This window comes from Montipora capricornis, chromosome 8 (assembly GCF_036669925.1).
Source record: "Montipora capricornis isolate CH-2021 chromosome 8, ASM3666992v2, whole genome shotgun sequence".
In the NCBI taxonomy this organism is placed as follows: Eukaryota; Metazoa; Cnidaria; class Anthozoa; order Scleractinia; family Acroporidae; genus Montipora; species Montipora capricornis.
In genome coordinates, this window is record NC_090890.1 from 28,514,021 (window position 1) to 28,530,851 (window position 16,831).

The window sequence follows — 16,831 nt, forward strand, 5'->3', positions numbered from 1 at the left end:
GTGCTTGAGATATTTGAGTTGTAAGCTGCAAGTAATTAACTCTTGACATTTAAGTAAAGAGAACTTTCGTTGCATCGTTGCAGCTGTATAATTAAGTTAAAAGTCACAGACAAATCTGACAACGAAAAACACTTTCTTGCTCTTTTTTACGGTTATTGCAGATACTATTTACAATACGAAAGCAAGTTTGCGTTAATTTGGCATGTCATTCTTTTCTTTGTCGCGACCTTTATTTAATTGAATAGTGTATTTGACATTAAGTACTTTAATTCTTTCCTTGTTGCTTAATTTTCCTTTTAATACTGCATGACGTAATTGCACCTTTTGTAGATCAATACTGAAAGTTGATTAGAGTTAAAATTGTGAGGCGATTTTCATGGAAATTACCAACTCCGGAAATTTGTTTTTTAAGAACTGACAAAGACAAATGACTCGCGTCTATTTTATTGCTTGGAGGTTTATATTAACATGTTGAAGGAAATGTTAGCAAAAAGCTCCAAAATAAATATTTTGAATTTATGTACTTTTCTTCTGTTGTGTATAGACAAAGATTTTCTTCGTGGTATTGATTATTTATTTACAAAAATAGAGTTTAATTTGAGCAGCTTTTTCTCTTATGCAAATGTTTCAATTGGGAGACGTCTTATAAATTAAAAGTCAAAGCTCTGTATGTAATAAAAGGAAGTCATATGATATCCAATATTGGTCGCCCTTTGGTGTATTTTGAAAGGCAATTACTTCCAAAAAGAGGAAAAGCCAGTGTTTTTGTTCTCAACCAGAACAGTGGCGAAGCAACGAAATGTCCCGGCGTACCGACTCTCGCTTTCAACCGTTGAAAAATTACACATGAAAGGCGCCATCCATCAATTTACCCAAGTCAGCCCAGCTAGAAGTCGTGATGAAGGTTTTACGGACGAATCTGAGCCCGTCTCAAGTCCGTTCTCTCTTCAGAATCAAGAGCCGCGAAGATTTGAATGCAGCTCTCTATTGGAAGTAATGGATGAGCGCATGAAACGTGAAGAAAATATCTTATCCACAAGTCCTCATAAGAAAGTGGTCAACGCTATACGCTATGCCAAAGCTGTCAATTCAACCCTTGACTCTAGCTTAGAGAAAACATTGCACATGTTGCATCGCGAATTTGAACAAGAATTTCTTCGAATTGTAGACATCCAACGAAGTGTTTACGAGGAATACCCATCTCTTAGGCGCTGTGCTCGTTCACTGTTATCAGGAGTTACGAATAGACAGTTTCGACGACTGTTGAGCGAAACCTTGGCAAATAAAGAGAGAACCGAAGAATTTAACCGGACACGCATTCGGCTTTCGCTGCCAAGTTTATCTTCGGTCGGGTCTGCAAGTCCTCAAGCCGAGAACTTCTATTTGCCTCGTCCACGCCGCGCGAAAAAGGATGGTGACGTTGTCTATCTACCACCAATTTAATGGAAGGATATTTTAGTGCTGAAAGTTGTCATAGGGTTTATTATGATATAGTGTTGAATTGTCCTATATTGTTTCTGTCAGTATGCGCAGGGTGTGGAAAACGAAGACCTGCAAAAGAAAGACCCCCTGCTTTCCGGAAAAAGATAATATACCTTTGAGTAGCAAAACACAATTTCTGATGTTTCCTGTTGTTTACAACGGAAGGGTCTTCGTTTCCTGTAACCCAGGCCGCGGTATGCCGAAAACGGAGACCAAAAACGGAGACTGCGAGGTAAAAATAACATCAAAAATTAAATGGCAAAACATATAGTCTATGGTTTACAACGCCCGTGAGTCATTTCAGGTGAATTATCTTGGGGTTTCTGGTCTTTGTTACCCAAGTACCGGCTTGGATGTGTAGAAAGGGAAGACGTTTGCCTGTGGGTAGTTCACCTAAAATTATAAACAATAGGAAAGATATGTTGTGCTGTTTACAGCTGTTGGATGAGTTATTTATTTATTTGTTTTACTTTTCTTTGGGGAGGCGGGATCTTCCTTCGATGTAAAATTATTTAGCTCTGAAAGCCGAAAGGTCGTTGATGTCCACAATATTCATGTTGCTGTCGCGTATATTTCTTGTTCCAAAATTGTTCAGAAGCCCAGTCTGCTTTCGCACAATAAGAAATATAAACATGTTTAGGTGTGTTTATCAATGACGACTTGGGGATACTAGGAAAAATAGAATCTCCTGTGTTGGGAGTGCACGAATAGGCCATTTCCGAGTTCATGTCTGCCTCCTCTTCAAAGCGAGTCTAAGTGCGAAGTTTTTCTTATGAAAATTAGTTTTCATTCATATGTAAAGTAGAACTAATTACCATCACAAAAACTTCGCACTTTGACTCGCGTTGAAGAGGAAGCAGACAAGAACTCGGAAATGGCCTATTTTCTACGGCGCAGCAACAGCAGGGCCTGGGTACGACTTGCGCAGTGCATGATAAGTATCATGATGTCTATCACGTAGCGTAGCCTGTCACGTGGCGAGTCATTCTAGGCCTGCACTAGTCGTCACGACGCTATTTGTACAAATATATTTACAAATACATAATTTCATAGACTGTATCAGGAGCCTACAATTTCATTTAACAGGTCAAGCTATTTTTTAGACGAGTGTTTGAATAAGATTTTAGGTTGCACGAATGACCATTCTCAATTCCATAAGGAATAATTTCTCGTGCAAGACGTGTAATTGTAATGTCCAAATTAGCAAAGTTGCTACCGCAAAAATCACCCGGAGTAACCATTGACAACAAACTTGATTGGAGCAGTCACATTGATGAACTAACAAAGAAAATCGCTTCTGGCATTGGAGCGATAAAACGCATAAGGCACTTTGTTCCTCAAGCTACCTTGCATCTAATAGATGAAGCTCTAACAGGCCTTTAGCAACAAACGATCACATGGTGCAAAATCCTCCATGCTGGAGGGCAAGCTCATTATTATTCCCCCACTGGGACATTAAAACAAAGAGACCTGAACCAGTCAAGCTTGATTTGCCTTTGTTTTAATGTCCCAGTAGGGGGAATAATAATAAGCTTGCCCTCCAGCATGGCGGATTTTGTACCATGTGATCGTTTGTTGCAAAAGGCATATTCAGCCTCATTTTGACTATTGCAACGTTGTTTAGGGAAACTTCGGGATAACGTTACTGAATAAACTGCAGAAATTACAAAATAGAGCAGGCCGTGTTTTGACTTACAATTATTCTAACTATGATGCCGATGCTGGTTACTTGTTTGAGCTTCCAGGATGGACAAATCTATCTTGCCAGGAGCAAATAGAAAGAGCTACAATGGTTTTTAAGTCTCTGCACGGGTTGGCTTCGGAATACTTATGATCTAAGTTTGAAAAGCGTCAAACTGCTTATAACGTAAGGGTCTCTGGCTTGGGAGGCGCGGTGGCCTCATGGTTAGTGCGCTCGACTCCGGATCGAGTGGGTCCGGGTTCGGGTCCGGGTTCGGGTCCTGGCTGGGGACATTGTGTTGTGTTCTTGGGCAAGTCACTTTACTCTCACAGTTCCTCTCTCCACCCAGGTGTATAAATGGGTACTGGCGAATTTAATGCTGCGGGTAACTCTGTGATGGACTAACATCCCATCCAGGGGGGAGTAGAAAATACTCCTAGTCGCTTCATGCTGCAGAAACCGGAGATAAGCGCCGGCCATGGGCCTTCTAGGCTCGTAGCAAACTTTACCTACCTTACCTTACGAGTTGGCTTCGGAATACGTATCTTCTAAGTTTGAAAAGCGTCAAACTGCTTATAACTGAAGGGACTCTGAGAACAAACTAAATATTCCATTACCACGCACAAACTATTATAAAAATAGTTTTAACTATAGTGGCGCTGTACTTTGGAACAACCCTCCACAAGAAGTAAGATCAGCAGAGTCTCTGGAGCAGTTTAGACGCCTGATCAAACAAGTGCGTTGAGTGAATAGGTTGACTCTTGGCATTCTTGGAGAACAGCTCTTTTATGACAGTTGTATGGGTTGTATTTCTTGGTTCATGGGTAGCTCTAATTCGGTAGTTTTAATACAGTATTCTTATTCTGACAGAAAATCGGGTGTATTGCTCGGGGGGTAGTTTTAATGTAGTATCCTATTCATTTAATTTCATTACATTCTTATCTTGGCTGATGAATTGTCCGTGAATAAATAAAGATTATATATCTGTCTATCTACGTATCTAAATTTTAGCCGGAAATGTCTGGTATCGCGGGAAAATCAATCTAAAAATAACTCGGTCTGCAAAAACGCCTTTCGACAAAAGCAATGAAGTTGTTTGTACGCTCCTATAGTGGGCTCCTTCCTGTATGTATCATCTGTTATTAATTTTATGACTTTTGTGACTAGTAAGATACCCTTGAAACCCCGGAGGGTGTGTCATTGCATGGGTTCGGGAATGTATTTCCTTTCTTTTTCCGCGATGTTGTTTTCTTCAGTTTTGTTTTTCGTATCCGGTGTTGTCACATCTTTACGCTCGTTATCATTTGCTGTTGTTGTAATCTCGATCATAAGTTGCATGATTCACGTCTTCCAATAGTGCGAGGCCGAAGGAAACCAATGTAAACATAATGGATGGTATTCGTATGATGTATAGTGGAGTTGAAATTGCCCGAGTTCTCGAAAGTGTTCTTACTTGGGCCTCCTCTTGTACAAATATAAACATGTTGAGACGAAAACAAAAGCCCGAATTTCCTAGCAGGGGTCGATCTTGCGACTTTCCTATTGCTTACTCAGTTGGATGCTCTGCCACTAAGTTCTAGGACATACCCGAAGATGTTCCCAAACCCTTCTGATAAACAAAGGAAAAATTCTGTTTTGAAAAAGGTTTGTGGCGATAAAGTTGTTTCCCATCGACAGGCCGAAAAGCTCCACATTTTTTTTCTCTTGAAATATGATGTCACTGGGACACTTCCCCTTTTGACCAGTATCGAACACTGTTGTCAGTAATTAACCCCCCGATAAAAGACATAAAAAGAACAAAAGCTTAAATTCAGATATGGGTATTCTTCACTTTGGAAATGCTTGAATTCTGGATTTCGACGTTAGATACAATCCTTCTAGGGCGTTACCTCATAACTGTAAAAAATCATACGCTTTTAAAATCTTATTTATTCGATGAACCTCAGGTTTTGATGCCGTGTTCCGGATGACAAATTTTGCCTATGCCCGACCCAGTGGAAAATCCCATGGCCATGAAACCGTCCTTGTAGTGGTCATCCCACTTTGAGTTTTTGCAGAGTACGGCGAAAGAAACTGGTACGTTTTTTTTTTTTTAAACGTGTGAAACGCTTTCAACCTATTGCAAACCGTACAATCAACGAGGAACTTTCCGGCAATCGTCATTTTAGACTTTGCTGTGCTCAATTTTTCATTAAAAAATCGCTCTAGTCATCGCTGGAACATCTCCGTTGTCTATACGCTTGACTTGCGAACTCGAATGGCTTTCTCGTATGGACTGTTTCGCAGCTTAAATAATTTATCGAGTTTTTCACTAACGGGTGCGACCTGTTGATCTTGAGCCAAATTAGGAAATAAAGCTTGTTGGCATTTGTAAACTTAATCGCATACCGAGACTCTTTCGCTGTGGCTGTTTGAACGCAGCTGTAAAAAGACGTTTTTCTCCTTAACGATGGCAAGTTAATCGTCGCTTGAGCCTTTATGTCATTTAGCAAGGAATGGATCATGTTTGTTTCAAGTTACGTAGTGTTGTGAGAACCAAGGGATAAAGAAAGATGGGACTTTCTTCACAAGGTAGTAAGATACTACGTTTTATGGCTTGTCATGACACAATGTAGTCATAAGTTAATTGTCAACCGTCAATACAGGAATTATTTCGATTCCATCATTTCTCGTGAGGAAATAAATCGGGAGAGGAGGCTAAATGCAGGGTTCACGTAAACTAGGAACAATCTTTGAAATAATTTCCTCTATACGACTAACTTACGGAAATTTTTAGGTCTGAAAGGTCTGAAGGAAGATTTACGGGTAATATGAATTTTTCTTATTTCGTTAGGTTGAAAGGATAACAAATGATTTTAATATATACAGCACTTTAAGGCGGTGATTACGCGAATTGATTTACTGAAAATTAAGGGAAGGATTGCTCATAAATAAGTCATGTATGGAAGTCATCGAAATGACAAAAGATACAAAGAAATTGGACTGGTCTACGGTGATTCGAAAATTGAAATTGTTTGAAATTTTACGAGCATTATCTTCAGAAAGAGAAAGATTTGCGATACTTTTTTTCTACTGTATTTGTGTAGAGTTTAAAAGATTAGTAAAAACGGAAAGTTCATAAGACAGGGACAGTAAAATGATGATTTTCGCGTAGTTTTAGGGTACATAACCAAAAAAAGTGGAAAATGCAAAAGACACCTTTTCCTTTAGGAGTCATGATGAGTTTTAGATGCCGATCACGACAGCAACTTAACAAATTGTCGCTTGATAATTGATTTGCCTTGATTTAGTAGAAAATGAATTAGTTTCTTCTCTACAGAACGCTTTGTCAGGTTAGCCGTCGTGTGTGTGTCTCGTTTAATTCAGTTGCAGTTTTTAAATTCTAATATCACAAACTGCCTTTAATGAGCTAATATTATATTCCCTTTCACTTTGAAACATTTCCTTCATTCTAAATTATCTAGTTCAGCCTTTTCGTTTCCTTGATTTTTTATTGTGTCTTACGTTCATATTTAAAAAATCTGTGGATGTCTTTTTATTGAGTTCTCGACCCTTAATATGGATTTGTTTTGAAGAGTTTTTGAAAACAACTAAAACAAGATGAAGGAGATTGTCATTTAGCGGGAAAAGTACAAGATGTTAGGTTCATTCCTCTGTTTATCCATGGTAAAATGTTTGTTGAAGATCGGACAGAAAACAAGGGACATGCGTAAGATGGCAAGAATATTATTACAACATACAGTTCTCGAGACAAAGAACAACTCGACAGGAGTAGTTTTGGTTAAAGTCATTGACATAAAACACAGCTAGCAAGCAAGCAAGCAAGCAAGCACAATTTTTGGAAAATTATTTTCAAGTAGTTCACACAATTCTCACAGTTATTGGTCTGTTGATTGTTGCTCGCATATCTGTGTCATGGTACCCGCTTTTCAGAAGCACTTTAAGTCATTGGAGGTGACTATTTTCCTCTTAGCGTTCTACTACAGGTTTTTCTTTTTATAACAAGCCGGTTAACAGTGGGGCATCCTTCCTTCCTTCCACATAAGTTTCACTACGGAAAACATTTAGCCAGCTCTTGGAAATCCCTTAATACATGTATGCTCTAAATCCCAGTGAGTTTGATTGTCTTTTAACGTGAACTTCGAAGTAATTCAACTGAGCAGATTCCTAATTGTTTTGTTGCCTTGAATAAGATATTCATACTGTGCAACTAAAACCGTCTTCTGTGTAGCCATCTGTTTTTATCAATTTTCATTCACTCTGCGGTCGCTCAGGGAAACAGAAGTCACGAAATCTCGATTTAGCATAAAATGAGCCTCAAACAAACCATTTGAAACACTTCGGCCTTTTCTGTAAAGTCGTATTGACGCGTTTAAAGTAGTTAATGAGCCAAGTTGATTTTAAGAAACTGAAAAGTACAGTGTATACCTCTGAAAGGTTTGAAAAATGTAATTTTGAAAGCCATTGTCAACTATTATCAAGTGTCATTCACTGGTCGCTGACAGTGAATGACACTTTTAAGAGGCAGAGGCTGGTGCGAGAAACGCGATGTTGTCGTTGACTATCATCAAACTGCTTGGCCATGCACTTGTTATCGTGATAGCTGATTTTAGTGAGAGGAAAAGACGAGACTACCATCGCCAATTTATGCATCGTTAGAGAACGCGTTGAAATTTGCGGCTCTCGCTTTTAAAAAGAATGATAACGTAACGAAGCAGCTTCCTTGTCAGAGAAATCTAATTTCTATCTTTTTTCTCTCTTTTAGAATACATGGCTCCTTTTCGAGGCCATCCAAGATTACTAGTCCTGAGAATATGTGTTCTGCTTTGTTCGATTTCCTGGGGAAGAGCACAGTACACCCAATATGCAAAAAAACCCCACATTATTATGATCGTGGCTGACGACTTGGTGAGTATCCTTTCGTCATCTTCTTCAGTATTTTCATTCATTTTCTGTTGTCGCACAAAGACCTTGGACCAGAAATCTCTGCTGGATGTGGAGTGTTTTTCATTCTTTTTCTCGTGGTGCTTAGCCATTTGTAATCAACCTGTAGTGGCAAGAATAATATCTCACGAAGGAGATCTTATTCTTGCCACTCAAACATAAAATTCATATCTTCTCGCCACCTTGCAATATCCTCTATATACCCAATACAATTTGCGCTCATTAAAATGTCATACTTTTTAACCTTCAGGGTTGGGATGACGTTAGTTTTCACGGTTCGCCTCAGATCCCCACGCCCACATTGGATGGTTTGGCGAATACAGGAGTCATTCTAAATAATTATTATGTATCACCAATGGATTCGCCCTCAAGAGCGGCCTTCATGACTGGAAAATATGCCCTGAACTTAGGTAACGTTTAGTTACGTATTCTTTATACGAAGCAGACAGCAGAATTGAACTATAATTTTTGGAAGTGGGGAAAAATGGCCACGAGCGCACGGTACAAAATTGTACAATTTAAGGACGGTGCCTACTATTGTTATTGCGCATAAGTTGTGCGCATCTCGATATACTCGGATCCCCTAAAGGTGGTGCTTATTAATATAGGGATATTTTTGCGTGATTTAAAACTATGCGGAGAAAGCAGAACTTAGCAAGTGCTCTTGGTATCCAAAAAGAAAATTGGGGGTAACCACGCATTTTTCAGAGATAATTAAGCTTCAATTTGGAAAAGGACGCCGTACATTGCTTTATATTTTAAAGCTTTTTACAAATATTGTTGATTAATTATCTTCGAAAAATGCGTGGTTACCCCCAATTTTCTTTTTGGATTTCAATAACACTCGTTAAGATTTGCTTTTCCGGCATATTCAGTAAACCGCGCGAAAATACCTCTGATTTAGTAGGCACCGTCCTTAACCAGCAAATTTATCAAGAAGACTTTTGAAATTTCAGTTAACTGAGTCCAAAAGAAGCCAAGAGCCTCACTTTAAGTGAGGCCTAATTAGATGCACGCCCAATTTTGACAAGTCTAAGCATTTGCTACCTATTTTCAACAACAAGGTAAGGGTATTAAAAGGTTAGCGTTATTTTTAGCTTTTTTGTCTGTATCCTGAGACAAGAGTCATGTTGAAGTTGGCGAGAAGAGCGTGCATCTAATTAGGGTCGTATCTGATTTCCCCTGCCTTCTTCAAAGAACAAGGATACGAGTGTTGAAAAAGGATTGCGTTTGATTGGGCAAAAACCTTATCAATTTAACAGTTGAATTATAGATTTTCGAAACAGTACTTTGTCCTTGGGTTTGTAACAAATGAAACTCAAAGTTAAAGAACGCACTTATTCCTCGATTCTTTCGTCCAAATCATGTTTGCAAACTGCAAGCAAATTTTTGCAAGCGTTGCCATACATGCACTGAAAACTCATTCACGCATGCGTACAGGCGATAACGCATCAGTGCGCTTGCTCGGCAAAGATTGCCACAAACGATGAAAATACTTCTTTCCTTCTGCTCACTTCTGTCACGCTGGACAGGGGCCATAACCTGACGACACTGGTTTCTTTCAGGGCTTCAACACGACACTATCCATAATAAACAACCGTTTGGCGTCCCACTCGCAGAAAAGTTACTGCCAGAATACCTACGGCAATTAGGTTATTCAACTCATGCTGTCGGGAAGGTAGGGCTTTCTTTATTAAAAACAAAGAGAGCGAGGGTTATGTTCATTGATATGCAATCCTGCGAGTTACATATGAAGTGACAAAGAATGTTAGGATGTAAACTTTAGCGCAAGTTGTCTCCCCTTGGACCAGCAATGTTGGACTGTACATGGTCTTTTCACTGCGCATGCCCAGTTTCATTCATTGATTTCGTTCCCGCGGCCATTCTCGACCCAGTATAAGTAAAAGCCTGGGTACTTACCCGAATGACCGAGGGCCCTGGAGAAGATAATACGTGCGCTTTAAGGTGGGCATTGTTATCGAATGATTGGTGTTCTCTCGCACGTGTTTTTCCGTGGTTGGGACCCGCTTTATGCATTATGCTTGCAATGCGGTTGGTTCATTTGATGTCTGTGTCTGTTGTGATTAGCTTAAGTATTGACTTTGGTTCGACCACGGTACCCGGTCGAAAACCTCTAAAGACTACATGTAACGGCTGTAATTCCAGAATACTTGGGACCGAATTCTCATTCTTTATTATGTTTTTAGGATAAAAGAACTCAAAATTGAAATCTAACCATGTTTTTCGTTGATGCTCTCTTCTTACAGTGGCAGCTGGGATTTTTCGCCAAAGAATTCACCCCTACCTACCGAGGTTTTGATTCGTTTTACGGGTTTTGGACTTCCGGTCAGGATTACTATAATCACGTGACCTATGACGGAAGTTATGGGCTGGACTTGAGACAAGATTTAGCTGTGAGTATAATCTGCTAACCATATATCTTAGTTAATAATTAACAGTTACAAGACCACTATGTTTTAAGGTTGCTTCTGTCCCGTCAAACTGAAAGTAGGCTTTTATAGATTGTGCTAGTAAAAGTAGCATATTATGCTACCAGCAGTGCCCATTTTTTTCCCAAATTATGCTCGTTTTTCCAAATTATGTCACTTGTTCTTAAAATTATTCCTTTTGCAAAATGAGCGAAACAAGTCTAAAAAACAAATCACGATCGTGTGGCCAAACTGTTCTGGTGTCACAAGCTCCTCTTCTATTGTATTTTGCTTTCTTTCTTAAGGCAACGGTGTCTGGTTATGGTTGCTAGTTCTGGCATGGTCTCTAGCTGCAAGTTATCAGGCGGCGTGGCTCACGCCACTTGGCAAACTTGCAAATGAGAGGTACTGTGACCAACACCATCTAGCAACTTCCGGTCCCGTCATCTCATGCCAGACTGCTAGCCTCCCAGGGAGGCTCTCTCTCTTCGTTACCAAACCGCGAATGCCGTTAAAACATTGAACAAAAATGGTCTCAGGCTTATCAATATATACCGATTATGCTAGCAGTGCTACTTTTTAAAAATCGGCGAAAATTATGCCAGTTTCCTCAAATTTTGCTAGCACAATCTATAAAAACCTAACTGAAAGTACAAAATGCATGTAATTGCTTGGCACAGACTAAAAACGAAAAGAGCTCAATCGGATTTTGAATTTTACAGTTGCCATGATAAGCAATGCCTTCCAGGAAAAATCTAATTTGGCTAAATAGCCTTAAGGGGGTCCTTCACAACTGCAAGCCTGTTGCTAAGAGCGAAATACTTCCAGCGAATTGTCAGCGGTGTTCTCGCGGGACAAGTGCCGCCTGGCGTCCGACCGCCAAAATGGCCTCTCTGAAGCAATCCAGCGTCAACTCTCATTTATACCTGAAGAAGGATGGTTTGGCCAGCCGAAATATACTTTACTGTAGGAAATTAACGCGACCGCATTGTCATACGAGCCTAGCTTTTGATTTGTTTTTCGTTTATATTACTATCATCAGGTGGTTTACAATGAAACTGGTACATACGGCACAGAGTTGTTTACTCGTGAAGCCGACAAGGTCATCAACCAACACGACAGCTCCAAACCCTTGTTCTTGTACTTTGCACAGCAAGCGGTGCATGTTGGGAATGAGAATCAACCACTCCAGGCCCCTCAAAAATATCTCGATAGGCTCAGTTACATCGGGGACGAAAAGAGAAGAACTTTCGCAGGTGTGATCTAGCGAAATTTTAGAACAAATTAATTCAAGGAATATAATTAACCCATAGAAACACGACTCAAGGCGACGATGTTTTCTGATTGGTTCTTCCTGAAGTTATATTGCAAGTGCCAAGAGCAGGATATCCTGCGCAGAACTTACGGTTGTGGTTGGTGCAAATTCAAAATAAATTTTATACAATAAAATTCATTTTCTTTGCTTTGTGATTGGTTCATTCGATTGCTTAGGTCTGATTTGATAAGCCAAAACAAATACTTTCCCTTTGTTTTCACTGCAAAAAATGGAAATTGATTTAATCAGTAGCCTTAGACAAGGAGCGAACTCTCAACTCGGCATTTTTACTGATCGATCTATTTTTAGACTACGGTTTCCGCGAAAACAAAGGCAGTTCCGGTTCGGTGACGCCATGACGTCAAGTTAGTTTCTTGTGATTAATCATCGGGCTCCTGCGCGAATCTCATTCGCGGGAAATTTTAATCTAAAAATAAATCGGTCTGTGAAAATGCCGCGACAGGAATACAGTGCTTTTGTTCGCTCCTAGTCATGGGTTCCTGATTTAGTAATTTCTTGCTTTCAGGTATGGTGTCGGCCCTGGATGAATCAGTTCGCCAGATAGTAACAACGTTAAAGAGGAAAGGACTTTACGATAATTCGATCATCATATTCACCACCGATAACGGCGGCGCCGCTGGTGGATTGGACGCAAGTGCGGGCTCAAATTATCCCCTGCGAGGTGCTAAAAATACTTTGTGGGAGGGTGGAGTTCGTGGGGTTGGATTCGTGCACAGTCCGCTTCTCAAGAAGAGAGGTAAGACGAGCTTCTGTTTCGTTTCAGTGATTTCCTACCGCGTTGCCGAGGTGCGTAACCCAGAGTAGGGTAGCGCCTAATGTTAATACACTTGACGCTCATAATCAATGAAGATCATCGTCGAGGTGAGGAGGAGGGAGGGGGTGAGTGGGCAACGATTGTTACTTTCTCCTACCCAAAAGGGACGGTCGTTTTCAAGGCACGTGGTCAGACACGGAGGGCGATTATTTCGAATAGTTGCCTTAAGCATGGCACTATAAATACGATAATTTTTTTAACAATCACTTCATCAAGCGGGACAGTGGTGATCTAAGTGTTGGTTAGTTTTTAATAGATGTCGATACGAACGTTTGGGCCGGTCGATTGGAATTAACCGCTTCTGTCCATAGTAGGCGATGAACCTACCATTCGAGGAAATACTACCGCTCTGAGAGAAGGCGATGCGGAGGCGTCTTGGTCGTAATGGAGCCCGATTTTCCTTTGCACACCCTCTGACCTCTGCCTAGGTTGTCTTCATTGATCCCGAATTCAATTTTGAACCTCGTTTTATGCAGCCAACCGGTAGAGTACCGCCAGTTGGGGTTCTTAATAAGCACACACATTCTGTTCTTTTTCAATTGTCTACATCCAAATTAGTAAAGTAGTGTGTCTGTGGACTAGCATGACAGTCAACTGCAATTCCATTAGAAACAAAGCGTTTTACAGTTTTAATTTTTTTAAGGCAGCTGAAGAGCATACCCTCGCAAATGCAGATTTTAAACTATTTAGGGGTGGCGTATTTACAATTTTTGAATTATTCACCCCCAGGTCGAGTTTCAACCGCGTTACTGCACGCGTCTGACTGGTTCCCAACTTTCTATTCGCTGGCTGGAGGTGATGTGAAAAGCCTGGGACCCATTGACGGTTTCAACATCTGGGATACGATTTCCAATGACGCCCAGTCTCCGCGGTATGAGATCTTACACGGTTTGGATTCCCTGAAAGAGAAAAAGGCAGCTCTCAGAATTGGAGACTACAAAATGATCGTGCATCAAAATCGTAGTTTCTATGGCGATTGGTATCCCAGGCCAGAAAGCCTGCATGAATTAGACCAGGTTCCTAAGCCAAGTCTGTTGAAGGATGTTACAGTGGATTGCACTGTGAAGCATCCGCACCCACTGCTGTACACCAAAGCACCCATTTGTAACCCAGAGAAAAAGCCTTGCTTGTTCAACATCAAATGGGATCCATGCGAGTATCATAACCTGGCCGATTTCATGCCCAACACTTTGAAAGTCATGGTGGAGAGGCTGAAATTTTATTACCGCAAATCCGCGCCTGTTCTTTACCCTCAAGCGGACGAAAATGCGCGTCCTGATCAGCACGGAGGAGTCTGGTCACCGTGGAGAGATAAACCCGATATTGACCAGACAATAAATGACTATGTTTATCCCAACTCTTATTACGATTCGCCAAAATCGGCATCTGGTCTTCCAAGCCAAAACCAACTCGACCAGTTTATGAAATATCAAGGGCTTTTACCAGAGAGTAACGCCCATCAAAACCCATTCGGCTTGTCCTCAAATGTCGAAGATATTATCATCAATTTTCGAGATCATATTAGTGATAAACCCGCTGACAAGCAACATATTGCAACCATAGCAACAACGGCTTCCCCCGCTACTACACCGACTACTACTGCAGCCACAGCACCCCCAGTTACCACAGTAACCACGGCAGCTCCGGTTACTACGGCAACAACTCCCACTCTGGCTACTGTTGACACAGTTCCTCCTCCTCCTCCTTCCATACCACCAGCAATTTCGTCTGGAAATTCACAGAAGCTGGATTATTCCGCGCAGAGGCCCAAACCTTTTTACCCGACGGGGTATCTAAAAGGTTTCTTTCAGCATCAAATCGTTGGTTTTGTTCCTACGACTGCGCCATCCGCAGCCGGTGCTAAGCTTGTTCCTGACACTGTTAAAGAGGTGGAACACGTTGTGCCCAAGCCTGTGAAATATGTTAACCCTATCAACTTGCGACCAACCAATAAGATGCCCACATTGCACGCATGGCCATCTCAGGAATCACTGGTGCCAAATGACGTGGAAAACGTTATTCGGGATCAGGGATTCACCAAGCAACTTTCATCCAGTCACGTGGAAGAGGTCTCTTTGCTGCCTACAGAGAAACCATCGGTTAAGGTCACTCCCAAGTCCGTCCTTTTCGGGTCACACACGCACGAAACGCTGCCGGAAATTCTCGACATTATCGATGAATCGGCAGTGCCGAATGCCTACGCGGTTGGTGGCAGCGGTGGGCGGGAGATCCCGAAGATTTTCGACGTCATCGACGAAGCTCACAATAGGCACAACCAGGACTCGGCATCACACAAACAAGGGCCAATAGCAACTAGCAAAGTACTGACCAGTAATGACGTGGGCTCTGGAATGGGCGTGGGCCTGACTGGTCTACCAAAAGGCATTTCGGTGTTCGGTAAATTAGGCGATGGGAAAATTTTACCTAAGCCGCACGATATCAAGGGCAAAGGAAGAGAGCACATTGTTGCAAAGGAGAAACCATCCAAAGGACCGAAGAAAAACAAGATTCATAAGTTCATTGGTAATATTACCATTGATGGACGCCGCTATCTTGTTGTCGGAACTGAGACCGAAGAGTCAGACTCGATCTCTTCCCATGTTGAAGGAAACACAATCACTCTTCACGTTCCCAAATCCAAGAAAACCAAGAATCACGATAAAAAATCCAAGGATAAGAGCTCTTCTGAAAGTGCCGACAGCAAATCGGAAATCGGTATTGTTCATATGTCTAGCGAGCCAGGCATCGGGGAAATCACCGACTACGTAGACGAGGACGAAGACGAAAACGAAAAACCGACCAATAAGACGCTGGCAGCCCATAACATCACGGCAGTGACGACCGCTGGTAATAATACTAAGTGCGAGAAAGTCGTCCAACTGGACACTTCCGACAACGCTGTTGTCGTGTCTTCGGTCGTGATCGTCGTAATAGCTTCGGCAATGGTCGTGGGCGTTGCTGTCGTTGCTATGGTTGCTGTGGTTGCCAGGCATTGTCAGAACGCCAGGAATTGATTTTTGCTGTTTCATAAGACATTTTAGATACTTTTTGTTGATTTAGATGTGATGTAAAAGTGTACAGGAAAAGTAGTTTTGGTACACGATAATAGTATTTTAGATTTTCTCGTTTCGTCTTAACAGAATTCTAAAAACTGACAAGTTTTTCATCATTATATAAGCCTTTTGGGCCTTTTTCTTTGAGTCATCTTGGAGATAGGCTGGATCTTTTGAAGAAAAAGTCTGTGCTAAATGATTCGCTAATCCACGTAATTATTCTAAGTAATAATTATAAAAAGAATGGCTCGTCCAAATTGTTCTATTGCGCGTGCGTCTGACGTAAACACGTCCTAGATGCAGAGTCCATATTTAACGAAAAATTAAAATTAAGGCTATTAGATGTCCTAAGAAGCTCCCTTAAACGTAGTTTTCTTCCTTCTTAAAAGAAAGCAAAGGCAGTAAACTGGAAGACGTATTATTTCAGCAAGTCTGGGTTTGGAATAGAATTTAATGTTTTTAAAAAAATGGTACATTCGTTCACCTGGGGCCCGTTTCCCGAAAGTCCCGAAACTTTACGGTCCGTTTTCGAGTGTCACAATTCCGTTTGTATTTCAAGAACGGAGAGGATTTAAGTCGTCAAAGTTCACAGTCCTTTTTCTTTTCGTTATATATAGCCCTGGCCAAACGCTCGCAACATTTCAACGTCAACGCAACATTGTTGCATGATGTTGCGGCATGTGTTGAATGGACTGGCCAAACGCACGCAACATATCGCAACAGGGTGGCCAAACGTACGCAACATGTTGTGCCCAATAATGTTGCAAGATGTTGCGCTGAAATGTTGCGAGCGTTTGGCCAGGCCTTAAATTACTTTAAAAACGTGTTAAAAGATCGGCTTTCCAAAACAAGTGGTTGGCAGTTTCATAAATGACTTTTCGGGCCCGAAAAGTTTTCGGGACTTTCGAGAAACGGGCCTCAAGTCCAGGCAGCAAAAACCCTGTCCAATCCTTGACTTTAAACAAGAAGAAATATTGCTGTAAGCGCGAGAGAAACCTGATCCGCCTGAATCAATCCATTGGTTCATTTTTCTTATTATCCTTGAAGTCAACATGCTATTTCTTGATTAGTTAAATAATTTAATTAAAATTT

General features: G+C 41.1%; 1 protein-coding gene across 4 annotated transcripts in view; it reads left to right on the forward strand.

Moving 5' to 3' along the window:
* LOC138014189 (uncharacterized) overlaps positions 1-16,168 on the forward strand; it is an 18,459-nt gene extending 2,291 nt beyond the window's left edge. Inside the window, exons 2-9 of one of the 4 annotated variants that reach the window (XM_068861205.1) lie at positions 780-1,714; positions 7,929-8,071; positions 8,358-8,517; positions 9,673-9,785; positions 10,375-10,521; positions 11,579-11,792; positions 12,378-12,608; positions 13,416-16,168. In XM_068861205.1, coding sequence (XP_068717306.1) covers positions 7,934-8,071; positions 8,358-8,517; positions 9,673-9,785; positions 10,375-10,521; positions 11,579-11,792; positions 12,378-12,608; positions 13,416-15,700 — 3,288 coding nt within the window. In that variant the 5' untranslated portion in view covers positions 780-1,714; positions 7,929-7,933 and the 3' untranslated portion in view covers positions 15,701-16,168. Of the gene's footprint in view, positions 1-779; positions 1,715-5,109; positions 5,240-5,524; positions 5,735-7,928; positions 8,072-8,357; positions 8,518-9,672; positions 9,786-10,374; positions 10,522-11,578; positions 11,793-12,377; positions 12,609-13,415 lie in introns of those variants that run through there. The other 3 variants (XM_068861204.1, XM_068861203.1, XM_068861206.1) reach the window with 3 other exon arrangements.
* Positions 16,169-16,831: the final 663 nt, after the last annotated feature.